This window comes from Rhea americana, unplaced genomic scaffold (genome assembly GCF_003343005.1).
Source record: "Rhea americana isolate MKP2758 unplaced genomic scaffold, rheAme1 scaffold_9, whole genome shotgun sequence".
NCBI classification, from domain to species: domain Eukaryota; kingdom Metazoa; phylum Chordata; class Aves; order Rheiformes; family Rheidae; genus Rhea; species Rhea americana.
The window spans coordinates 6907989-6932764 of record NW_028187088.1 but is presented as its reverse complement, the minus strand read 5'-3'; the positions used below and the strand labels follow the sequence as shown (position 1 = coordinate 6932764).

The 24776-nt window shown below is 36.4% G+C and overlaps 1 protein-coding gene across 2 annotated transcripts in view; it reads left to right on the top strand.

Moving 5' to 3' along the window:
- The window catches only part of ERC1 (ELKS/RAB6-interacting/CAST family member 1), a 292972-nt gene that overhangs the window by 54554 nt on the left and 213642 nt on the right, over positions 1 to 24776 (top strand). Inside the window, exons 3-6 of one of the 2 annotated variants that reach the window (XM_085324013.1) lie at positions 11260 to 11334; positions 13408 to 13563; positions 15168 to 15251; positions 17858 to 18025. In XM_085324013.1, the coding sequence (XP_085180139.1) occupies positions 11260 to 11334; positions 13408 to 13563; positions 15168 to 15251; positions 17858 to 18025 (483 nt within the window). The remainder of the gene's footprint in view (positions 1 to 11259; positions 11335 to 13407; positions 13564 to 15167; positions 15252 to 17857; positions 18026 to 24776) is intronic. The other variant, XM_085324014.1, reaches the window with a different exon arrangement.

Here is a 24776-nt window from a genome sequence, read left to right as displayed (position 1 = left end):
TGATAGCATGACAATTTAACAGCAGCAGCACAGAGCTCAGTGAACCAGGTAAGATGTGCGGCGTAGACATCGGAGGACTGCTGAAGGGTGGTGTGGCTGTTATAAATTGCCCAGAAGAGAAGGGCTGTTTGCCTTATCTGAGCAGATTCTAATCAGCTGTGACAAGCTTTGCAAAGAAGTTCTGTTTCCGTGCAYGTGTTAAAATTCTTACCCTTTTCTGCTCCAAGCTCAAAGAAGGATTTAGAAATTTTAATTGGAGCGATTAGAGTAACCTCAAAGAACACTTTTGTCTGATTCCAAGATCTTGCAACATGAACAAGATGGACGTTTTGAGAGAGATCTGGGTTTCCTGGAGAATATAGATCAGTTCAATAATTGGAACTGCATCAGAATAGGGAATATCTTTCTGATGAGTTAAAAAAAAAAAACAAGTTCCTGCTTCATTCTGCTGCTGCTTTATTCTTTTGACCTTTTGGAAGATGATAGCAGGGAGAAGTGGTTTAAATCAAGACAATTTAAATAATTTGCATCTCTTGATTAGAATCAYTTGATTTCTCTAGAAGCAGTTTGATATTTTGAAAACAAGTTGAGTCTTTGCACAATTAAATTTGAGAAATTGGGCTATTACAGCTTTAGAATAAATGAATAATGGTAAGTGCTTTTTTTAACTATCATTGTAGTTTAGAATGGCTTGTATGAACTGTGTAAGAGAATGACAGTCAAAAATGTTTAAATATATATATAATTTTTATTTCCCTACTTCCTCACTTCAAACGTTGGTAATGAGATGGCTTTTCTTAGGAAGCTAAAAGATTGGGGTGATAGATAACATATGTCTTTCCAGACTACAAGGAAATTGGAAATAGCTTCTGATTCTTGTATAGCAAATTTCTGATTTTGATGGAGTTTATGTAGTAGTTTATTAAAACATACTGGAAATCATCTTAACATTATTAACTATAACCCATATTTCTCTAATCTAATAAATCAGTGATTGAAACAAAGCAGAACTGCTGTCATCCATGAGGCTTTTTTCCTCTGTCGTGATCCCATCAGCGTCAAATAATCCTCAAGATTGCAGTGGATTTATTCATATGATTAAAGGTGTTTTCAGCATAGRGAGCTAAAATTATAAAGAGATTTTAAACTTTTATTTACTGTGATATATTAAATATTTATTTTAAACAAAAATTCTTTCAATATAAGTGAGTTACTTAGACTTCAAATTGTTCTTTCTATTCACATAAGGCAAAATTTTTAGCTAGTCCATTTTATCAGGTAGATTTTTTAAAACCATCTGAAGTAATCTAGAAGTACAGAAACCTGGCTGAGGATTACACATTTAAAAATATTTCAATTTTAATGTCTTCTGGCATTTTATTGTATTAGAAGATTTTGTTTGTCCATATATAACATGATTTTTCTTAATTTACAAGTTACAGCTTGAGACATACTCAACATTGAAGATGTTGATGTTATCCTATGTTTTTCTTTAGTACAGATGAATATTTTTAAGTGTGAAACTTTGCAGTAGAAGAAAATGTAAAAGTAGAATTTGAAAATACCATTACAATTTGGAAGCTGATTTAAGAAACAGAAAATGTATGCTTTTGCTTCTAAGGTGATAAAAGGGAAATAAGGAAGAATGAAGAACTAATAGCATGTGTATAAAGAAAGTTCTGAATGTGCAACATTTTAGTTAATTTTTTCGTTAGCTTAAATTCACACTTCTCTAGTCACATTTCAACACAATTAAAAGTTACTTAAAACTAATAGTATGGATTGAATTGGTCTCACTTCTCTTTATCTTTTGCCTTTAGTCTATCACTGAAATTTGGGGGAATTTTGATTGTTTCTTGCTGATTGGAACACCAAAATGAACTGGGAGATATGTTCTAATTTTCACTTCTGATGAAGTCTTTGTAATGAACTGTTTGTAGCCCGATGTATGAGTTCCTGCTTGGATTGTGAAATCACTGACTTAATGTATTTGTAAAACTGCAAAACATAATGAGATGAATTTCTTTAGTTAGGCAATAACTGAATTTCAAAGGAATTGACATCCTTCATATTGATTTGCCTGTAACTGTCAGCAAGTCTTTCAAAGTTATGCTCTTTATTAATGCAATAATTTATTTTTCGTGGAATTATGTTGATTGTGTTCACAAATGCAAAATGAGGCAGAAAATATAGAAAAATATTGAAAATATTTTATATTATCTTTATATTTTCCTTCTATCTTATATTTTCTTTACTTTCTTTTATTGAAAATATTGAAAATATAGAAATAATTTCTGAAGGAACTATGAGTATTAGATCCAAGCTTGTGTAACCATATATTTTTTTAGTTGCAAAGCTTTAATAATGAAATGAGTTATACAAGACATGTTTTAGCGGACCATAAAACTGAGGTTAAAAAAAAAAGTGTAAAAAAATGATTTTGAGCACCTCCTGAAAAATACTAGTCAAAYCCTGAAACTAAGCATCTGTAACACTTTCCAGTCACCTCCTGCTCTCAGTTACTTAGTAGAGATATTTGTGTTTTATRGAATTATAGAATCATGTAGATTGAAGGGGATCTCCAGAGATCTCTGGAGGTCGTTTCATCCAGCCTCCTGCTCAAATCAGAATGATGGAGATTCCACAACATCACAACACCTCTGGGTATCTATTTCAATGTCTGACCACTCTCTTGGTAATTTTTTTCCTGACCATCAAGTCAGAATTTACTGCRTGTCAGCTTTTGCCTAGTGCCTCTTATCCTTCCACTGTGCATTTCTGAGAAGAGTGTGTCTCCATTTTTTTAACAGTCTCCCATTAGGTAGGTCTAGACAGCAACAAGATTCCCCTCAGGCCTTCCTTTCTTATGGCAGAGCAAACTCAGTTCTGTCACATCTCTTACTTCGTGGCATCCAGCCCCCTGACCATCTTGGTGGCTGTCAGCTGGACTTACTCCAGCTTGTCARTGTCATCCTTGAACTGGAGAGCCCGAAATTGGACACACTACTCCAGACAGGATCTCACAAGAGCCACATAGAGGGCAATAACTGCTTCTCTTGTCCTGGTGACTACACTCTTGCTAATACAGGCCAGGATACAGTTGGCCTTTTTGCAGTAAGGGCCCACTGCTCACTACCAGCTCATATCTTTCCCAAATTTCATATAATATATAAACTTCTTGGCTATCCCATCATCTAGATGGTTAATAAAGGCACTCAGAAGTGTCAGCCCCAGTATCAACATCTGTGGGACTACTGTTGTAAGGGGCTACCAGTTGGACTTTGTACTGCTGATCACCACACTTTGAGCCCAATAGTCCAGCTAATTTTGCACCCACCATGTTACGCACATATACGGTCTGTGTTTCATCATTTTAGCTATACGGATACCATGTGAGACCATGTCATAGGCCTTAATAAAGTGAAGATATGTAACATCCAATATCAGCTCTACCCACTTGGCCAATCATCTCATTGCAGAAGGAAATCAGGTCTGTGAGGTACGATTTGGCCTTATACACAATTATATATCTATCTAGAACACTAAATGACTTTTAAAATTAACAGTAGTATGTTATGCTAATAGCGAACTAATGTATGTTCATGAACTGTTCCTTTTAACACTTGCATTTTATTATAGTTAGTAGGAACTATATTGCTAAATTACTTCACAGATTTAGGCATGAAAAGTAGACAGAAAAGCCAATTGGGAAACTGAACCTAAAATGCAAAAAGATACAACATTCACTGAGTAAGGCCTGGGCTGCATGTTGGAGGGCATAAATGAACTATCCAGTTCAGTGAATGGTGAAAATATTCTGCAAGGAGCATCATATTTAACCATATAAAAACATGAGGAGGCCAGTTAAGATTTTAAAAAAATACTAATAAAGGCAGAATTACAGCAGTCTTTGAGTTTTCCATTGCACACCATATTGTTTTTGTCAGTTTTCTTAAAAGGGAATTCATATATGATACAGTGCCTATTTTTATTATTTTTCTCCCTCATTCTTCATGTGATGCATACTGTTTAATTATGTAGGAAATGGCAGGAACATCTTTCTTTTGCATTTGGAAAGTGCTTATCTTGTGGTGCTACTGCACTGTGAGCTGATATATTTTAAGCATACAGCCTGTTCCCCTAAAAATGTCATTGCTTTAGGCCTTCACATTTATTCAAAAACCCTTGCAAAATGAGAGGTGGGATGATTCCTGAGAGAGTAACAATGAAAGATATGTTCAGGTTATTAAGGGAGAAAGGTTCTGATTAAAGTTCCTGCTTTGTTATTATGCACGTTTATAATAAACTGGTTTTTAGTCATTGTGCTGCTAATGCTCAGCATTGAGAATTCCTTCCATTCTAAACTATAATCTCTAGTTTTCAATTACTTGGGCATTTATTGATCAGGAAAAAAAAAAACATGATTAGAAATTATCATTCTCTGGATATTTCATGGTGCATTAAAATCATTTTATCACAGGTATATGTTGCATATTTAATGTTTTTGGTATACATTTGATCAGCTGTTCTATAATTATGCCGAATAGAAAATTATGCTGTTGTTCTTATAGGAGAAACAGTGCTACATTGTAGACCTGCTTGGCACACATAGCATGATGCATACTGTCTTTAGTTTACATCTTGCTTGGGGTAGAAATTTTTTGAAAGGAAAATAATTATTCTTAATTAAAAGTCGGCAGTGATGACGTTCGAACCCCAGTCCTGAATAAGGTAGCCACAATTTTAAAAGCTCCTGGCTTTTTCTAGCTTTCAATTTCCAGTTATTGAATTTTAATATATTTTGTTTTGATGGATGGGAAACTTTTGTTGCCTGTGAAGGTCCTTTAAAATTGTGAGCAAGATACACCATGATTTGTTTTGCTTTGTTTTTCTAAAGACAGATTGTCTTCCTAGATTCATTCTTTGACTGTCTTCTGTATAGCAAAATCCTTCTCAAATTTTAGACACCCAAAGTCAAGTCAGGATTCCAGTAACAGAAGAATTACTCCAAAGCAATAATAAGGTGTCCCTCCCAGTAAAGATTTGCTTTTTTATATCAAATATTTGTGCAACTTACACAGTTTTGTAGTAATGTGGTAAGCAAAATAAAACTTGGACAAGAAGCTTGATAATAAAGCATTCTTCAATCTTTAAGGCAAAGTTGTGGCAATATCCAGTGGCTAGCAGTTCCCACTAGCTAAATTGAAAAAGAAATATGGTGCATCTTTCCAATAGTAATAATAAATAACGCTGAAAAGCATATATTTTGCAGATAATTTGCAAATAAGTAGATTACTTTTTGTTTTGATTTCCATGTTCTCTTCTTAAAATAAAGGATTCACAGAACAGTGTAAAGTACGTTGTATTTTGATGTGTATTTTATAAAAGGACCCATTTCTTGTTAAAATAACTTAAGTTGTAGTCAAAAGTTAGAAAAAGCTGAAGTTTGCAAAAATATTATGTGACCGCATCAGTTACAGTTTACAAGTTCTTTCTACGTGAAAATTGAACAAAGGAAGAAAATGCTTTATTTACCTTATCAGAATAGATAACTTGCAAGGAGTGAAGGATTAGTTTTGTATTTTCCTGATCCTGATTTCTGCGTGTTGAACTATGCTGTAATTATTGTGCAGAGCCCCAATTTGAATACAAAAATATTCCTTTTCAGTCAGCTTTGTGGTGCTTGTCCACAATAGGCTCTGAGTACCTCAAAGATGTATTTTATTAATACCTCTCCATTCTGCCAGTGATACAGGAGTGCCTGACCTGTATTGTACAATTAGGCAGGATGTCTATGCACCATGTTCCTTCAGCAGCCACACTTGAATCTTGGTGCTAGAGAGGTTCGACCGTGGCCCTGTTTTTAGACGCTTTAGAATTCCAGGCATGCTGCCAAAATTAAGCCCTTGCTACATAGTCTAGAGGTGGGAGGTGTTGTTTTTCAGCAGGTTATAACTCATGCAAATCACAGCAGAATTACTTGCAGTGATAGAAGTAGGACATTTCTTGTGCTGAAGTGCAAAGCATCACTTCAGACAGTGGAGATGCAGGCATTTCTAAAGCAAAAGCTTGGAAAAACTTTCTATTTGAGAAAATGCTGTGCAATCTAAAAAGCAGAGACTGTTGTGTCAGCATCCCTGAGTGACACACTGTTCTTATACTGTGTATTTTGCCTATTGCATTTCCATAGTAGTACTTGGGTTTATATTCTTGGGTCAGACTGTGTCTTTGGACGATCGGAAATTAGCTAGTACATAGTTGCATTAATAAAAAATAATACATTGTTCAAAATAGATTTTTGGCATGTTCTTTTTTGACCTTTTTAACTTCTGTTTTCTTAGTTTCTCAAAGTTCACTGAAATTTAATTTCTTTTCTGATATCAAAAAAGCTTTCTTTTTTTTCCTTCAAAAACAGTCCTTGGATGGTTGTGCAAGTGGTGTGACAGGAACAGCTGGGGACATCAATTTTCTCTGTTTAGTGAAAGTTCACATGATTCAAAATAGGATGCTTTTCAATCTTAGGTCTTTCTTTAAGATCAAAAAGGTGAAGAATCATCTTCAAATTATTCCCCTTTTCCACATAGATGTGCTTGAAGTTAGGAAACCACAGCAAAAACAACTCCTTTTTAATGCTGTTTTGGAGGGATTAATGCCATCTTTTCTTGACCCATTAAACTTTTTTTTTCCAAATGGACATTAATTTGAGAGTGCCTTAAAAGATAGGAAGGGAGTTTCTTCTATTTTGGACAGTTTTTACTAGTTACCTCTCCGAAGAGTTGTGTAACCTTCCTTGAGATGCGTTGTTTATGTATAATAAATATATATGCATGTGTATGCATAGACATCCTTGCACTGGGGGACTCTTACAGCCAAGCAGTAGTTACTAAATAGTCTGGTATGAGGGCACGTAGGAAGGGTGAGGAAGAGGAGGTGGGCTCAGATTCCACGTGGCCCCCGTGCAGTCCCCAGGAGAACACTGAGTGTCCTGCCCTCGTGCCACTTGGCAATTTTACACATTGCCAAGCTGCATAAAAATACCAGAGTCTTTCTGTGAATAAATGAGGGAAACAGAGACCGGGTTCAGGGTATGATTGCACTGGCACTGGCATTTTTCTGAAGTCCTAAAAAACAAGGCGCTGGCTTTGACAGCAGGAAGCACAGTAGTGAGGAGCTTCGTCCAGTGGTCTGTTACCTGTGCGGTTCTGGGCCTTCCATGTGGCTGCTTGTGAGGATCCAGGGAGTCAAGTAGAAGCAGAGCGAACTGCGCTCTATTAGGAAGGCAAACAGATAAAAATACTCTAAATTAACCTGACGTAGTGTAAGAACATACAGTGAAGTGAAGGATGTTGTTGGTACACGCATTAAATTAAGATGATAACCAGAATAAAGATCTGACTCAGAAGGAAAGTTTTTCTGCTCTAATGCCAAGAGAAGTGCCTTAACACCACTATGGTGGTGGTAATAAGGTAGAAAATCATTACAGCTCATGAGAAGGACTGGCAATATCTTAAAATTATGGTGCAATTCTTGTATCAACAGGTTAGAGAGAGTTGTCGAGTAGAGACAATRTATCACAGCTATCTTGAGGAAGGCAGTTGGTGAGATCACTCTCTACAGTGAAGGGCCAAGGATCATGTTTTTTGGGATAGCTACTGGTGAGAACGCTGAGGGATGGAGGGAGTATGACTGCAGGCAAAAAAAGAAAAAAAAAAACAGGCTGGTAACTATAGCAGAAGCCAGATGTGAAAGCTGAAGAGTCTTAGAGGCAAACAGGGTGGAAGGCTGGCGCTGAGATATGGTGGTGTTGCTACAGTTCAGCCAGCACTTGAGAACAGTGGAGAGGAATTACACTGTCCTTTCTTCGGGCGTATATGTTACATGCAGATAGAGCAGATGCTGAGCCAAGAGAAAAGTCTTTGGCTAAACTGTTTGGATTGGAGTATACCCATGATGTAAACACAGGTACAGTTAAGCAGAATAATAACAGTATTGTTCCACTCTGATCCATATGGTGTCAGTGATACATGACCAGAGACTCTCAAGATGTCTACTGAGTATGAGAGAAACAAGTGACTTCCTTAAATACATCAGCAACAGGAGGAAGACTAGGGAAAATGTAGGTTTGCTAATGAATGGGGCAGGGGCCCTGATGACAAAGGATACAAAGAAGGCAGAGATACCGAATGCTGCCTTTGCTTTACTGCTAAGGCCAGCTGTCAGGAACCCCAGAGCGTGGAGACCAAGAAGAAAGTCTAGAGAAAGGAGGACTTTCCCTTAGTGAAGGAAGATTGGGTTAGAGATCATTTAGGCAGATGTGACGCCCACAGTCCATGGGTCCTGATGGGATGCACCCATGAGTGCTGAGGAAGCTGGTAGACATCATTGCTAGTCCACTCTCAAAACTCTTTAAAAGGTCATGGAGATCAAGAGATGTGCCTGAAGCTTGGAAGAGAGCAAGTATCACTCCAGTCTTCAAAAAGGTTGAGAAGGAGGACCCAGGGAACTACAGGCCAGTCAACCTCACCTCCATCCCTGGAAAGGTGAAGGAGCATCCTGGACTCCTTCTCTAAGCAGGTGAAGGATAAGAAGATGATCAGTAGTCAGCATGGATTCACCCAGGGAAAGTCCTGCTTAACCAATCTGATAGATAGACTTCTATGATGTGATGACTGGCTGAGTAGATGAGAGGGGAGAGCAGTGCATGTTGTTTTGCTTGATTTCAGTAAAGCATTTGACACCATTTCCCATTACATCCTCCTAGGCAAGCTCAGAAAGTGCAGGTTAGATGAGAGGGCAGTGAGGTGAATTGAGAACTGACTGAATGGCAGAGTTCAGAGGATTCTGATCAGTGGCACTAAGTCTAGTTGGAGACCTGTAGCTAGCTATGTCCCTTCAGGTCAATACTAGGTCTGGTATTGTTCAACTAATTCATCAATGACCTAGATGAAGGGACAGAGTGTGCTCCCAGCAAGTTTGCTGTTGATATAAAACTGGGAGTAGTGGTTGGTGCACCAGAGGGCTGTGCTGCCACTCAGAGGAACCTTGACAGGCTGGAAAATTTGGCAGAGAGGAATGTCGTGAAGTTCAACAAAGGCAAGTGCAGGGTCCTGCACCTAGGGAGGAATAACCCTATGCACCAGTACAGGCTGGGGGCTAACCTGCTGGAAAGCAGCTATATGGAGAAGGACCTGAGAGTTCTGATGGACAGCAAGTTGACCATGAGCCAGCAATGTGCCTTTGTGGCCAAGAAGGTCAGTGGTCTCCTGGGGTACATTAGGAAGAGCATTGTCAGCAGGTCAGTGGAATAATCTTCTCCCTTTATTCAGTGCTGGTGAGATCACATCTGGAGTACTGTGTCCATTTCTGAGCTCTCCAGCACAAGAGAGACATGGAGCTACTGGACAGAGTCCAATGAAGGGCTACAAAGATGATGAAGAGACTGGAGTATCTCGCATACAAAGAAAGGCTGTGAGAACTGGGCCTGTTCAGCCTGGAGAAGAAAAGACGGGATTTTATCAATGTGTATAAATATCTGAAGGGAAGGTATAAAGAAGATGAGGCCAGACTCTTCTCACTGCTCGCCAGTGATAGGATGAGAGGCAATGAGAACAGGCAGAAACACAGGAAGTTCTGACTGAACATGAGGAAAATCATCTTTATTGTGAACTGGTTACCCAGAGAGGTTGTGTAGTCTCCATCCTTCGAGATATTCAAAAGCTACCTGGACAGGGTCCTGAGCAATGTACTCTAGGCCCGCTTGCTTGAGCAGGGGGATTGCACTAGATTATCTCCAGAGGCCCCTTCCAACCTCAACCATTCTGTGATATTTTGAGTGATTTTCTGATTTATTTTTCCAGGACACTGTTACTAAAAAAAAAAAAAAAAATCATCCTAAACTGCAAGCCTATCTGTAAAAAACAGATTCTCAGGAAATACACAAATATAGTTTTTAAAGACAGAAAGCCTTTTACTAGATTTTGTTGTTGTTTCCATTTTCAGACATAAACCTATGCAAATTTTGTTGTGCAAGATCTATGCAAAATTCTTGTTTGTCAAATCACTATGTGTTTCCACCTCGCTCACTGCAGCAGCAACATAGGAACACTTAACACTGACTTACAACAGGATAAGTAGTTTTCAATATTTTGAAAAGCACTACAGGACTCCACCTTTCTCATTCAAATAATTCATGATACGGAGTAAGTTACTTTTATAAGTACCATATATAATTGTTATCTTTCTTCACTATCTCTGTGAATATACAAATTTGGAGATGGCTTTTTGGATTTGTCTTTTAGGGGCGTGGGGTGAGGGAGCAGAGAACTAAACGATATGAGTTTATGCATGTTTTTATATGCAATTTGATATTGGCACTCATTGTATAGGCACCAAAGTATTTTCATCTATTTAATAGTAGCAGTCTCACAATATTAACATGCTCTCCTTTAATATTAGTGTATGGCATAAGTATAATATTATTTTAAGGCAAATAGTGAAAAAGTGGAGTGTCTCCTGTTTTCCCAGTTGCTGGTTTAAACCTCTAATAACTTTCTATGGTAGGACGAGCTGTTTCAGTTCTCTGCCATTTTATTTCTTAGAGAGCTCTTTGAAATATGCCAACTTTGTGAATTCACATCAACAGCGATATCACATGGGCATTTGTATCCTCCCCTTTGCACACACTGAGCTTCTAGAGCAATGCACTCTCCAGTCATACGCTTTCAGCTACCTTCTAGCCGCTGTGGGCAGAGATATTCATCATACGTAACCAAGTGTTGCTACTCTGGGGTAAAAAATTTGAAAAAGAGAATTATCAATACAGTTACATCATATGGCTTGTTAAAACAAACTACAACATTATTATTTTTGTTAAGAATCTAACCAAATAAATGAAAATATATTTGTCTTCTGTGAGAAGCTAGTAAAAATTTAGATTAGCTTGATTAGTTTATCAGGGAGATAGTAAGGTTTTTTTGTAGGTTTAACTGCCATTTCAGCAGTTTATTTTTTGTGAACAGGTGGTTAAAGATGCATTTTCTCCTGTGCCTTTGTAACTGAGGTGATGATTCTGTTGAATGAGCTTTGGTTTATGCTTTCTTTTTATGAGGAATCTTAAAACAAAATATCAGTTGACACTTATATCAGAAAACAGCTTTGAATATGCTACGTATTAGAGAACGTTGCAGTAATTTCGTTTGTAATTGATAAACAGGACAAAATGCCATTAGGCTAACTCTTCCTTGTTTCCTGCTGGTACAGGAGGTGCATCGTCGATTCGAAAACGCTCCTGACTCAGCCAAGACAAAAGCTCTGCAAACTGTTATTGAGATGAAGGTAAATGATTCCATATACTTTGGAGTGATTCTATATTCTTTGAATATAGTTTTTCATAAGAAAGCTGATTGTATCAAATACCATACTTGTGTCAGTCTTTTAATTTAGAATAAATCCTTTCAAGATATTTATTGATCAATGAAGATAAACTATTTCATGGTACTGTAGAAATCTACCTTCTATCTGCCTGCGGCAGCATTTATGATTTCTTTCAGCTGACTAAGAGTCTGTTGTATTATTTGGATGAGAATGATGGATTAATAGGTCTTTACACTGACATGGGCTGTTTTGTTTTTGTAGTATCAACCTTTGAAATATCATTGCTCTGTACAGTGTGTGTCAACAAAGCTAGCTGTTTGCAACCTCCAAACCCACTTAAAGAGTGGGTTATATAGGCAGAGAGATGCCCATATATCACCTTAAACCTAACTTCTGTAGATGAATTATGTATGTAATTGAATTCTTAAACCATTAGCTCAGATATTTAATGGAACAATGGCTATTTGCCAAGAACTGAATCACAAGTGGAGTGTGCAATTTATACATCTTTGTGTAATCATATTTCTCATTGTATGATCCATAAAATAGATCAAACAGGTAGGATTTAGACCAATATAGCGTAAAAACTGGAAACAATTCCCTTCTATTTCTTTCACTTTCTCCCTGCTTCTCTAGCTGCCCATTTCTCTTTTCTTTTCCTTCTTTTTTCCCCTTCCAACTCTTTCTTTCCATTCCATCTTATTTTTTTCCATAGCCATTTCTGTTCTTTCTGCTCTAGATCTTCTACTGTCTTTCGTTAGTCTTTTTCATGGTCCTTAGCTGTTAAAGATAATTGATGATCTGGTAATAATAAGCTGTCTGCACTATCAAAAGAGAAACATAGGTATTTTGGGGAAATGATGAGCATGTTGAAATAAAATGCTGTTGTAAACTGCAACATTGTACTTCACCTTACTACTACTATAATTTCTTGTTGCAAAAGTCTCCTTTGCCAATTTTATCTTAAGCATCAAAAATTAATCGGGGGATAAGACTAGATCTTCATAATGGTACTTTAGAACAATCTTATCTCATGAATGAAAACCTATATATGAAAATCTTACATGCTTTATTCAACTGTACTTTGCCTAACAGAAAAAAATAAGTATTGATGAATGATTGCTCTGTGAAGGAGTGGACGGTAGTTTCAAATACCACCTGTATTTCAGGAAAGAAAAAAATCTGTTGGAGAAACTGAGTAACTTAGTAAAACAGATGACTGCTCTAAGATTTGCATTTCCTAAATGCTTATGTATATTCACTAGTACAGAGGAAACTCTATGTGCTGTAGGAAACAGTTCATGCTATTCCTAACGCATGAGGCTTCTAAAGAAACAGTAAACCAAATAGACTGAAAACCTCTGTTCATTCTGTAAAACTAGGGAAGATGGCAGATAGATTTTCTCATTGTTCCAGGTGTAATTTTTTTATGGAAAATTTATGGAAATATTTTTTAATATTCTATGTATGAACTAGGTAATTGAGCATTCTCTGCTACTTTATTCACTCAAAACTAGATTGCTGCATTTCTTCTTTGCTTATGATGCTTTTAATGTTCTCCATTTGTGATCTCACGCAAACTCATTTTATGCCATTCTTGCAGGCATATTCTGCTACATATTCAGGTAGAATTGCCTCTCTCTAATTTATGCTGGCCCTGATTTACAAGACAATGTTTTTTCGTATTCCCTTATTTGTTGTTTATATACTGCCCCTAGCTATGTTTTTTTCCAATGCTAAATTCTTGCTTTCTTTAAAAGAATGGTTGGACTAGGTGATCTCCAAAGTGGATGATCTCCCAACTTCAACCACTCTGTGATTCTGTGAAAGGTATAAAAACTTGAAAAATGAATACTTAAGCACTCAGACAGCTACTATGTAAAGAGAAATAGGCTCTTTTCCGTAGCAACATGAAGGTAAATTTCAGAGGTGGATGCATGTCTCCAAAATACTCTTTTCATCTTGTACCTCCCATGGTGTATTAACAAGTCATTTAATTGTGGATCACTATTTGTATCTTCTGAACCTTTTCAGGATTCAAAAATTTCTTCCATGGAGCGTGGCCTCCGGGACTTGGAAGAGGAGATTCAAATGTTGAAGTCAAATGGAGCTTTGAGCACAGAAGAACGTGAAGAGGAAATGAAGCAAATGGAGGTGTACCGTAGTCATTCCAAATTCATGAAAAATAAGGTATTGAGAAAACAGCAACAGTATTAAAATAAACTGAGCCATAGTGAATAGATGTGAGAATTTTCATACCCAACTAAGGAAAATATTTAGGATCTGGATTCCTGTGCAAATGCTAGGAAATAGTAGGGCAGTATTTGTTTTCTGCCTTGAAGTGACTAGAATAACTTTAAAATATTTAAGAGAATTTTAAACTTAAATTTCAGAGTGATGTAATGATGATTCCATAAGGTCAAGAAGAGAATTTATTTTTATGATCTGTTAAATAAACTGTACTATAACTAAAATATCTTTTTATTATCTGAAGAATGAAAAGAGCATGAACTATTGATTTAATGGCTTTCCTTTACACTCTTTTTACAATAATGGAATTAGAATATGAATAGATTCTACAGCAGTGATGGTGGCAATATGAATTTATACAGTTGGGAATATATGTGCCTCAGGACAGATATAGCTGTGAGAGGACCATGCTGGTCCTCAGGCATAAAGATGGACACAGATTACAGGAATGTCTGTAATCAAATGTCAATTCGTGCTTTGTTTTTCCCAAAGTAGTATTTCTTGATCTTAGACTCTAAAATTTTCTAATGGATTTTCTAATGGAAATGCAGATTACCTTGTCCAATAAATATAACTATATTGTCAAGAGTCTTGCTTTTCTTAGTTAGCTTTTACAAACCCTTAAAAGCAGCATGTGAATCTTTAGACCAGAGGTTGAAAATTACTCTGCTAGGTCCTGGAGAGCTATAACCTGCTGCGCTTGTCCTATTTGATATCACTTGTTTAAAAAAGAACAATGGAGAAAATATCTTGGAGAAACACAGGTATTACTTTCCCTGAAGCAGAAGTCCAGCCAAGTAATTTACCTCAGGATAAGGATGTCTGTTCTTTGGTCCTTCATTCCACTGAATTGCTTCCAGAAACTGAAGAATACCACCTTCCAAATTAGGAAAGGAGGGAACACTTTAGCACGTCTTCCCTCCATCCTTTCTTCCCTTTTTCTTTCTTCTTTCTGTAATAGCAACTCACTTTTACTTCTCCTCCTATCCCTCTATGGGCCTGCTAGGTCTATTCAGCTATTTGATTGATTTCTGAATCTGTCTTCTCCTGTGTCTGTTCACTTCTTTTCTGCAGCAAATTTGCTCCTTTTTGATAGCTTTTTGCTTGTGACTCATAACCWGCTCCAGTTTTCATGTCTTGCAATCCTGTCTTGTTTTGTAAATGCACAAAATTTGTTTTTTCAGTATACTACATTTCTCTCAAATTGGAAAAACATGATCTCTCTATTCTTGTCCTAATTTCCTTATTGATTCCAGTTTCAAAATTGCTGGGTAAAGGGCCCAGTTTTTGACATATGTAAACATAAGCATAACTGTTTATAGAATCCATTTTTGTTTCATAATCAAATTCCTGTCTGGCAGCTCATATGAAACTACAGAGACTTTAAACTTTTGAGAAGACTTAATGAAGAACGGAGGAGAAAATGAGTGAGCAATGTTGATCTGCTGTTTAGTTCTTTGTCACTTTTAGTTACTTGAGTTGAAACATTCCGACCAGAAGATGACAAATGTTAAACATTTAAAAGAGTAACAATGTCGTGGCAGGTAGAACAACTGAAGGAAGAGCTAAGTGCCAAAGAGGCTCAAGGGGAGGACCTGAAAAAAAGAGCGGCTGGTCTTCAGGCCGAGGTCTCTGCCGTAAGATTTATCTTTTGTGTGCAGTGGCCGTTCACTGGGGCTTGCTAGCTCTTTGGCTTCTCGGGTAGCCTTTACTTTTCTTCCATTACCTTTTTCACTACTTTATGTAACAGTAGAACTAACAGCCTGCTCAGTTCTGTAGCTGCCTTTTGTTCACACCATTCTGGTGCGTAACATCACTCTTCAGAACGCGCAGTTACTTGGTTTTTAACAGTGTGTTCTATTTTAGCTTTAATTTATTCTTTTCTATTGAAACAGATTTTCAAAAGTATTCAGCACCCATTTTGGGGCTAGACTTTCAGAGATTCTAATAACTGTTAAAAAAAAGTATGTGCTGAACCCTCTTAACACTATTTCACACACAGACGCACACATGCGCACACACACACACATGCAGCAAAGATTGGATGCTGAACACTTAAAAACTAACAGGATGATTTTAGCAGCATTAATTTAGGGTCTTCCTTTGCTGTGGAAGTTTTGCTGAGTGATTGGAATGCCTCATAGAGCAGAGAGATGTGAGCACCTCATGCTACCTGAAATTCCTTTGCAAATTGAAGTGGTATAAACTGCATTCTGCCACAGAGCTTTAACACATTGGCGATGCAAGCTTACAGCTCTGAAACAAGGATTTTTGGAGAGAATAGTCTTACAGAGGTGCTTGGGAATTTTAATGTAGTAAAGTATGGTTGTATTCAGATGAAAACATTTCATCAGATCAGGAGTATTTAGGATAAACATCTCTTTTAAGATGGCCTGAAAGAGAATTTCTCTTTCCAAAGAAAGACCAAACTGGTGAAGTTTAAAGTTTTACTGTAATTTGTGCTACCTACTAATTGAAGAAGTGTGCATCATCTGCAATTTTTAGGAAGCTTTTTTCTTTAGAGACTGCAGAAAACGTAACTACTATTAAATATTTTATATTTTCTCTGTTATTCTACTGAGCCTACCAGTACAATGCAACTGGTTTTATTGGTCAGTATCTGACAGGAGAAATAATGCTACTATGTATATTTTTGTATCTTTGTAAAAGGATGGTAAAACCATAGTTGTGGTTTACTTGTGGTTGGAAGTAGAAAAAAAGCTATTACGTTTCATTTAAGAGAGCAATACACTATCTAGTAGTTCTCTAAATAAAATTCTTCTTCTGTCCCATTTCTCCATTTAAAAAACAAACTTTTTTTTAAGAGAAAAATGTCCTTCTTATTCCTCTCCCCTTCTTCCTTATCTGCTCGTTTACACTATTTCACACTGGAACACAGGAGTCCTTGATGACATCTTTTGCTGCTATTTTAATACTTTTAGTGAAGTATTCTTTCTTTAATAGTCTATTATTGAAACAGTGTTGTCAGGATGGGAACACATTTGCCCAAGCCTTTTCTTCCATCTATTCTTAATAGGATGTCAGTTTATTACAATTTAAAATGTAATTTACTCTATAGTTTATATTAGTTTATTTTTATTCTTGACACATTCCCAAAAGTGAAAGATGACCTGGACAATTTTTTTTGTTTATTCATGTTGTCCTTCAATTTCCATTTTGACACTACACATCTGGAGTTAAGGGGTTTTTATGTCACAAGCAAATTTATTCAAGATAAAAAAGAGGAAACTTTTATGTTTTTAAAGATATGTCCACTTCTACTAAATGATATGTAGAAGTAAAGCAAATAGCTATTTTATTCAATGAGATGTTAAAGGCAAACCAGAAAGTTAAAAACTTGGATATAAGTCTATGTGTAGACTTTCCTGTCCTCTTTATTAAAATACATATTTTTCTTAAAGTTTGCATCAAAGTTATTCTGGATAATGATTACATTTAGAAGGTGATGTGATCTCATCTTTTAATGCTTTACTTTTAAAATTTCTTCCTAGTTGCTTATTATAATGACAATCCAACCTATATTTGTTGAAATTAATTGGAATTTCCATACTGATTTGATTTACAAATTAAATCTAAGAAATTGCTCTGAACAATGTGCAATTCCAAAAACAGTCTCTTGCACCTGCTTTAAGAAAGTTTACTAAATTAAAGAGTATTTCTTAGAAGAGCAAAATGCTAATTTCATGAATAATGTGAAAAATAAATGTGTTTTTCAATTACATACTCTGCAAACATGCGGTTTGACTGATAAATGGAAAAGTGGGAGACAAAACCTCACTGGGTTGACATTTAAAAACAAACATCATTCTTTTAAGAGAAAATCTGTAGGTATCTCATCGTTTCTGATACTGTTGGGTAATGCATTCTCGTTACAGTTCTGCTTCATCTTCATTAAAAGCTAATTCCTACTAAGTAACTTCTTTTTGTCAGTCCTTTGAAAGATGACTAAGAAAAGATTGACTCCATTAAAAAGAACCTTTCTTGCAAAATTAATTCTATTGCTTCCCCCTTTTTCTCCTGATATCTTCTGCTCATGACATGTTTTTTCGCTAACCTTTCATTCAAGATAGCTGAAGGCTTTAAAGCTCTGTGGGATAACTTGAGGCTATCATACCTTTTCCTGGTAGTTGTGTGAAGATTTAGTTATTGTTTTAGCAAAGATATAAATTAATAATTGTTTTTTTCTTTTTTCCACTTTTCCTTTCTTGCTTAGATTGGTCAGGTGAAACAGGAGCTGTCACGCAAAGATACAGAGTTGCTCGCCTTGCAGACAAAGCTGGAGACACTCACAAATCAGTTCTCAGACAGCAAGCAGCATATTGAAGTTCTGAAAGAGTCTCTTACAGCTAAAGAGCAGAGAGCTGCCATCCTACAGACAGAGGTGAAATGGGATGTTCTGTACTTGTTGGCTTTCCATAGTTGAAGAGACAAAAAGGGTTTTTTCTTCTTGATGAGATTGTACACTTTGCTTAGAATTTTTCTCTCTGAGGAATTTGTGGTGCAGTCTACTCTGTCCCATAATGATTTAGTACTGCTATTTCTGAACACATTGCTGTACATTGTTTCTCTGATAATCATTCTGGATTCTCTAGGCTACAGGACTGATGGTTTAAAAGAAAAAAAAGGGGGGGGCATGTGTGTGTATAGCTAAATGAGAGCAAAGAAAGAGTAATCCAGTGGTATACAGTGAGCTGTAGCTTCATTGGTACTGTCAACATGTACAGGGACTCTTGCATGTAAGCCTGTGCTTACACCTGAAATACAGAGTTTCTTGTTTTCTGGTGCACATTCCAAGCCAAAGAAAATGTATTTTTTATAAATTTGAGATTTGAAAACGAACGTTTAATGAATTATCATATTACATAAGATGCAACTGTAGTTATCAAGTGAAATGGTTAATGAACATATGCATTTATTGCTTCTTGAAATTCTTGAACAATAAATATGAAATATGTTATCACAGCATTTCAATCCAGTCATGGATGATTGTAGTGCTTGGAAAAGTCCAAAAGATGGCAGTCATGCATCAAAAGATCTTTTAAATTGTTACAGCTAAAACCATAAAATACCAAAAGAGCTAGGAAATAGGTATACAAGGGAATTTGGGGGTAACATTGGTAGAAAGATCCCATAGTGCAGAGTCTGATAGAATTTGTTCAAACATTTTCTACTAATGTAGGTTTTCTTTAGCTATGTTCAGTTAATCTATGAGTAAAATTTCTTGACATGCAGAGATAAAAGTTGTATAATAAGTATCTATGGCTGTTCTAAGATAGCTTTTGTGATAATTCTCTGATTTATGTAGAGGCTGAAATTGCAGAATCTGTTCATAGTAGTGCAGATTCTGCAGTCTAGTAGTGCTGTTGCAGTGATAGCCAAAGACTGTATGTAAAGCAAGTCTTACAGGAAGAGATAGTATCTTCACCAGACTTAGCTTGCATAGACAGAGAAAGAAGAGCAGACAGGGTCCATAAGTTCATCTCTAGGACCAAAATAAAGACAGAAGTTTTAAAATATTAAGTTGAGAATTATTATTCTTTGTTTAAATCTGATTATATTACTAGATAATTTGAGGTGGGTAATTAATTTGAGGTTGATGAATAGGAAGGAGGTAGCAGATGAAAAGGTACCAAGGTCCTTAGCTTTTCTGGAACAGAAAGAGGAAAATTGTGCATCCAGAAGCTTATCTGTTTGTTTTTTTATTATTATTATTAAATTTATAAAACACAAACAAACAAAATCTTGCCTTCCTAATTATCTATTGGTATGGATTTTTTTTTGATTTTAGTTGTGATTTACTCCGTAAGCTATAAAGTTTAATTTAGATCGTCTTTTTTTATATCAATATTTGGATTATTTACTTGACGTAAGGTTCATTTTCATTGGTTGGTTTAACTATGAAAATGTGTCAGTTTACAATCACAAAAATTTTGTTAAATTTATTAATTCTTTTTTGCTACTCAAGATTGTAACCTAGATTTATTCCTGTTTATTTTAAAAAATTATTGAATAGAGATCAGAATTCACAATATTATTGGAACTAGAAATTAGGTAACTAAACGTTTTAGAAGACAAATTGCAATTTTTGATCCATTGTAATGATTGAAAATAATATAGTTATATTATTTCACTGCACAGTACTGTAACAGACCTACAAAGCTAGAGACATTCCATTTCTTGCTTTTAGAAACTAAATGCTTTTCTGCCCATGAGATGCAGTCCTTACTGCAGCTTACTTTATTAACAAGTTTTAAAGATTTTCGTAAATTTTGTAAAACTAATGTCTTGGCATATATTGTCATAATTTCAACTGTTATGGTAAGTAAATGTCTTTATTGAAGAATGTGTAATTTTATTGAAGAATGTGTAATTTAGAATAGTTAGAAACAAGACATTGCTATATACTCTTGTTAGAATCGTTATTAAAAACATTTTGATTTTACTTTAGCAGAAGGCCACAGTAGTTTTTTAATGTAGTAAATTATTATAGTCTCTTCTCTGACCTGCAGTATTAGTAAGTAATCATTTTCCTCTGATTTCTTCCAAATCAGATTCTCATATAGCACCAGGATGTAATATAAGACCAAAACTGACTCTTTCCCTGAAAAATGATGATTTGTCTTTCCCCCTTCCTGTCTGTCACTCTGTCTTTGGCTTTCGCTAAGTTTTTGCTGTGGAGTAGAAGCATCAATAATACTCTTCTAGAATGATGCTTCTGCAACAGAGGTAAACGGGCTATGGATTTGTGGGCTTTTTCCTCTGGAATACGAATTCAACTCCAATCTAGCATGTTCTCCACAGTAAAATGTAGTAATCTGGTATGGATTTGAGGCATGTGAAGAGCTGTTGATTATCTTTTTCATTGTTGCTGATGTTCTTGACAGAGAGCCCGACAATTCAGTCATCACACGGAGTAACCGTTCTGCCTTCGCAAGTCTGCTAGTCTGCTCAAGCGTAAGGTTGAAACGTGCTAATGAAATACAACGCTGAGGAGACTTTTACTGTTATGTTCTGTGATGTACCTGTTTCTTAAAGGAAAAGACAGCTTTTTAGCCAAGAATTTTCACCAAGAATAGGGGTAGGAGCATGAGATTTTTGTCTCATCCCACTTGTTAACATCACTGGTCAGTGTTAAAATATAATAAAGTATAATAAATACCTCATGTTTACATAAACATTTTGAGGGAAAAGAGCATACCTTTATATAAACCTTTGCCTTTTAGTCTTCCATTAAGTAAAACTGAGAGTAGGTAGGAAAAAGACATTGAGACAGTATCTCAAAAATTAGATTTTACACCTGCCATAGGAGAACTACAAAGAACAGTGTCCTATTTGTGGGGTGTTTATCTTGAGGGCTACTGGGTGGAGAGGGATATGCTGGGTAACTTGTGAAAGAACCTTTAAAAATAGTTCTAAGAGTTTACCGTCTCTTTGCAAATAAAGCGAAAAATAAATCAATATTTATTTTGGAGTTAAGATTCTATCGATGTAAAGTTTGTGTTATGCCCCAGTGAGCCCTTCAGCTTAGGTCTGTGCTGGCAAGTATGTGGCTTCAAAGGGAGGTTAGTTCAATCAGTAAGAACATTCCCCTTTATTTTTACATAGTGCCCAAGGTGGCATGAATCTGTAATCAGTCTATTCCATATGGTACATTCGGATTTGTTTTCAGCAGAGAAGTAAATCCAGTCCTCCAGAAGTATATTAATCACTCTGAATGTCTTAATAGAACATAAAATTTTCTAAGAGTCTTTCCTTATTAGGGCTTGCACTGGCATTTTGAAACTATAGTTGCCTTTCCCAATATCAGAAACAGTAAGGGATAACATCACATTTAATGAGGAATGTGTGAACAAGACCTGGGTGTTTCCAACGTGGCTTGTTAGCGCTAGCTACATCACATCACAACCTGTGCTGACTGCTGCAAACAGTGACCTCAGTTCACAGGGCTGAATTCACTGTTTTTAGGTGTTAACAGCTTGTGCTAGAGATTATAGAACAATTAAACTATTTTTCTGACCCAAGCAGGCCCTGAAATAGTGCATCTGTCCAGCGCTGAATTTATAAGCTCTGCAAGAACCAGATAGGCTCTGCACAAAGCTGAGTATGTGCACCCCTCTACCATGACATGGTCTCACAGTCATGTGTGAGTTGCCAGATGACTAAGAGTTGTATGTTCACAGAGAATTCACTTTGAATTCTTCTACAGACTGTAATGGATACTGCTACAATTTGTATGGGATGGTAAAGAATCAACTCCAACACAATTTATAAGAAAAATTAATGTTGAAAATAGAGAACAAAGCCCTGTGAACCACTGCTGCATTCAAAATCAGTCAGTAAACATAGTTCTTAAATCTTAATTACTAACTATGCTACCAGGGAAACAGCTTAGCCCGTTTCTGTGTTATAACTCGTTTGAAAGATAATAATGAAATGTCACAAAACTTATCCTTTTAAAATGTAATTTTTCATTTCATGTAGTTGCGTAGTTTACCGAACAGTGTGTATAGTAGGGTAAAAGCAATGTTTCATGTCTCTTACAAACTATAGGTTTACTTCTTTGGTGTATTTCTTAGTTGTCTCTGAATTCTGAGTGCTGGCATTCACAGGACAGAATTACTTCAAGCTCTACCTGAGAAAGTAGCTAAGCCCTTATTAGAAATCATAGCAACTTCTGGACATATATTTCAGGATTGGTATTCTACCTGTTCCTTTTTTTATCAATAACATAGTCATGCCAATAGAAAATAAAAGGTTTGAATTTTGCCGTTAGAGAAAGACCGTGAGGCTTGATTGTACTTTCTGATCTTACTGAATAGACTGTGGCTTTGCTCACTGATGTAAATCAACAGTTCAGCCATGGTTTGGACACATGACAGTTAAGTGGGAAGAATCACTTTATCTCAGGAATAAAGTAGAGCACTGCCTTTTCTCGGTACCTACCTAAACCTATGTGGGAATCACCAATGTCATAATAATATCCTGATCACTACTATATGGTAGAGATGTTGGTAAAAATTATTTTTGAAAAATATGTTGTGAAACTCAAGCTCCTTAGTCAATTCTGAAAATGGAACATAAACTTCTATTCCACTGTGGACATTTGAAAATGATAGTGATTTCCCTCAGATACGAATTGTTAATATTCATAAAGTTATGGCTTTGATCTAATTGCAAAATCCTGGGGGGGAAAAAGAATAAATTTAAATATTGTCTCATTACCTTTTCTGGTAATTGATGGAGATACTGATGTTCTAGTCCTAGTTTCCAGTTGAAATTCTGTGTGCTTAATGAATCAGGAACAGTGTTGCAGAGTATTATTTACTGCTACTGGAAAATTCGATGAAGAAAGATCAGTGGTTCCTAACTCCGTTTTTCCTACAGAGTTCTTCGAGTGAAGTGACTAGTGTCTAGGAGAAGACTCTATTGTGTCTTTGCCTAGGAAGGCTGTTGTGTTGCAGATGCCAACTAATGTGTTCATTTTACTAAAGCACTGTGGCAAATTGGATGGTACACGCAGGCTGAGTTAGCAAGCGCTTTGTTATGTAAAGAACTAGCAGTTGCCTGAGCTGCACTTCAATATTTTACTTGCTATGCATAATTAAAAGCATGGCAGACTATTACTGTGCAAGTAGTTAGGTTAAACCTGGGTTAAGACAACACCCTCCAAGACACAGAAGTCAGGAGAAGGTGCGTCAGCACCTCGGTGGCTGTTTGCCTAGTCGTTTCCATGTGCAGAGAAAATCTTAAGCCGACTTTGTTGAAGTTGGCATCACCTGACTGCCAGAGACCTCAATTCTTGTCACTGTGGGTGGATGCTATACATAAACTGAGTTGACATGAATAAACAAGTGGAGTGTTCTGCCAGGAATAGTGTTAAGGTGATGACTGTGTGTCCTGCCAGCCTTTGAAAATATTCTTGAAAGTGTTTCTTGTGGTTTCCTAGGCAGGGACCTCACACAAATAAAAGCAGGAATGTGATTTACCCCAAACCATAAGCTAATATAGAGTTCAAAGAGAATAATCAATCAGAAAATGGAAAGCTTTCTGTGGATAAATTCTTGTTTGCAGATGTTGAACATTCACTTAATGCTTTGCTGAAGGCATCTGGAGTGTCTCAAATATTTTGCAACACAACTGTTGAGGGTATGTGGATTTTCTTGTGAGGGAGATTTTCAGTTTCCCTTCAAGAATGAATAAAAGCAACTCTTTGCTTCAGTACTGGATATATCCAGAGTAGGACATACCTGATCAATCAACACTTCTGTGTTTTAAATAGAAGACAATGTCTGACCCACCTGTTAAACTTTTCATTATAAAAACTATCGATCTTATAAATCATATATGGATAATACGTGCTACTCTCGTATCAGTGCACAATATGTTCCATGCCCCACTAGCTGGGTGAGAGGTTAGGAATGTGATTTTAATAATGTATGTGTAAGTGAGAAGGCTCCAGATGTAGAGGTGGCAGCAGAATTGTAGTGCTGATTGGAAGAGCAGGGCTGCTGTCTTCCCCACTGGCAAAAGCTTGTTGCTCCACGTAAAAGGAATCAGACAAAACAAAAAAAGGCTTTTCTAAGAGTAACATACTGTCATTGTTGAGCCTTAGAGGCAACTTTTCCATTAGCAGATTAAAATAAAGTGGAATTAGAATGACACATTAAAACTAACTGCTGTCCAAAATACAGTAAGCATACTGCCTGTCTTTAAATTAATTCTCTAGTGGGAGTTGTCGAAGACTTCTTTTTGCTTCATGTCTCTGCTAGTCTGACCTGTTTAGAAGGACCAAGAAATTCAAAGATCACCCTGTTTACTTGCTTTGACTATGTCCTGTAATAGATTCAGCTAATAAGGACCAAACCTGATACTGTCAAAAAAGATTAGCAGCCAAGCTGGCAGATTTGAGTTCTGCTTGAATGCCAAGTGGCTAGGGGTCGGTGGGTTTCTTTTGGTATTTCGAGCAGGTTGAGGGTGTTGGATTTTGTATTCCACAATAGTCTTTAAGATTAGTCTGTGCTCTGTGGTGACCTATTTCCTCTTGTCAAATTTATATTCAGATAGCTCTGATTCCTTCTCCCATTTTTTGTCTTGTGAGTGCTATGTTTCATTTGTGCAAGAAAAACGTAGAA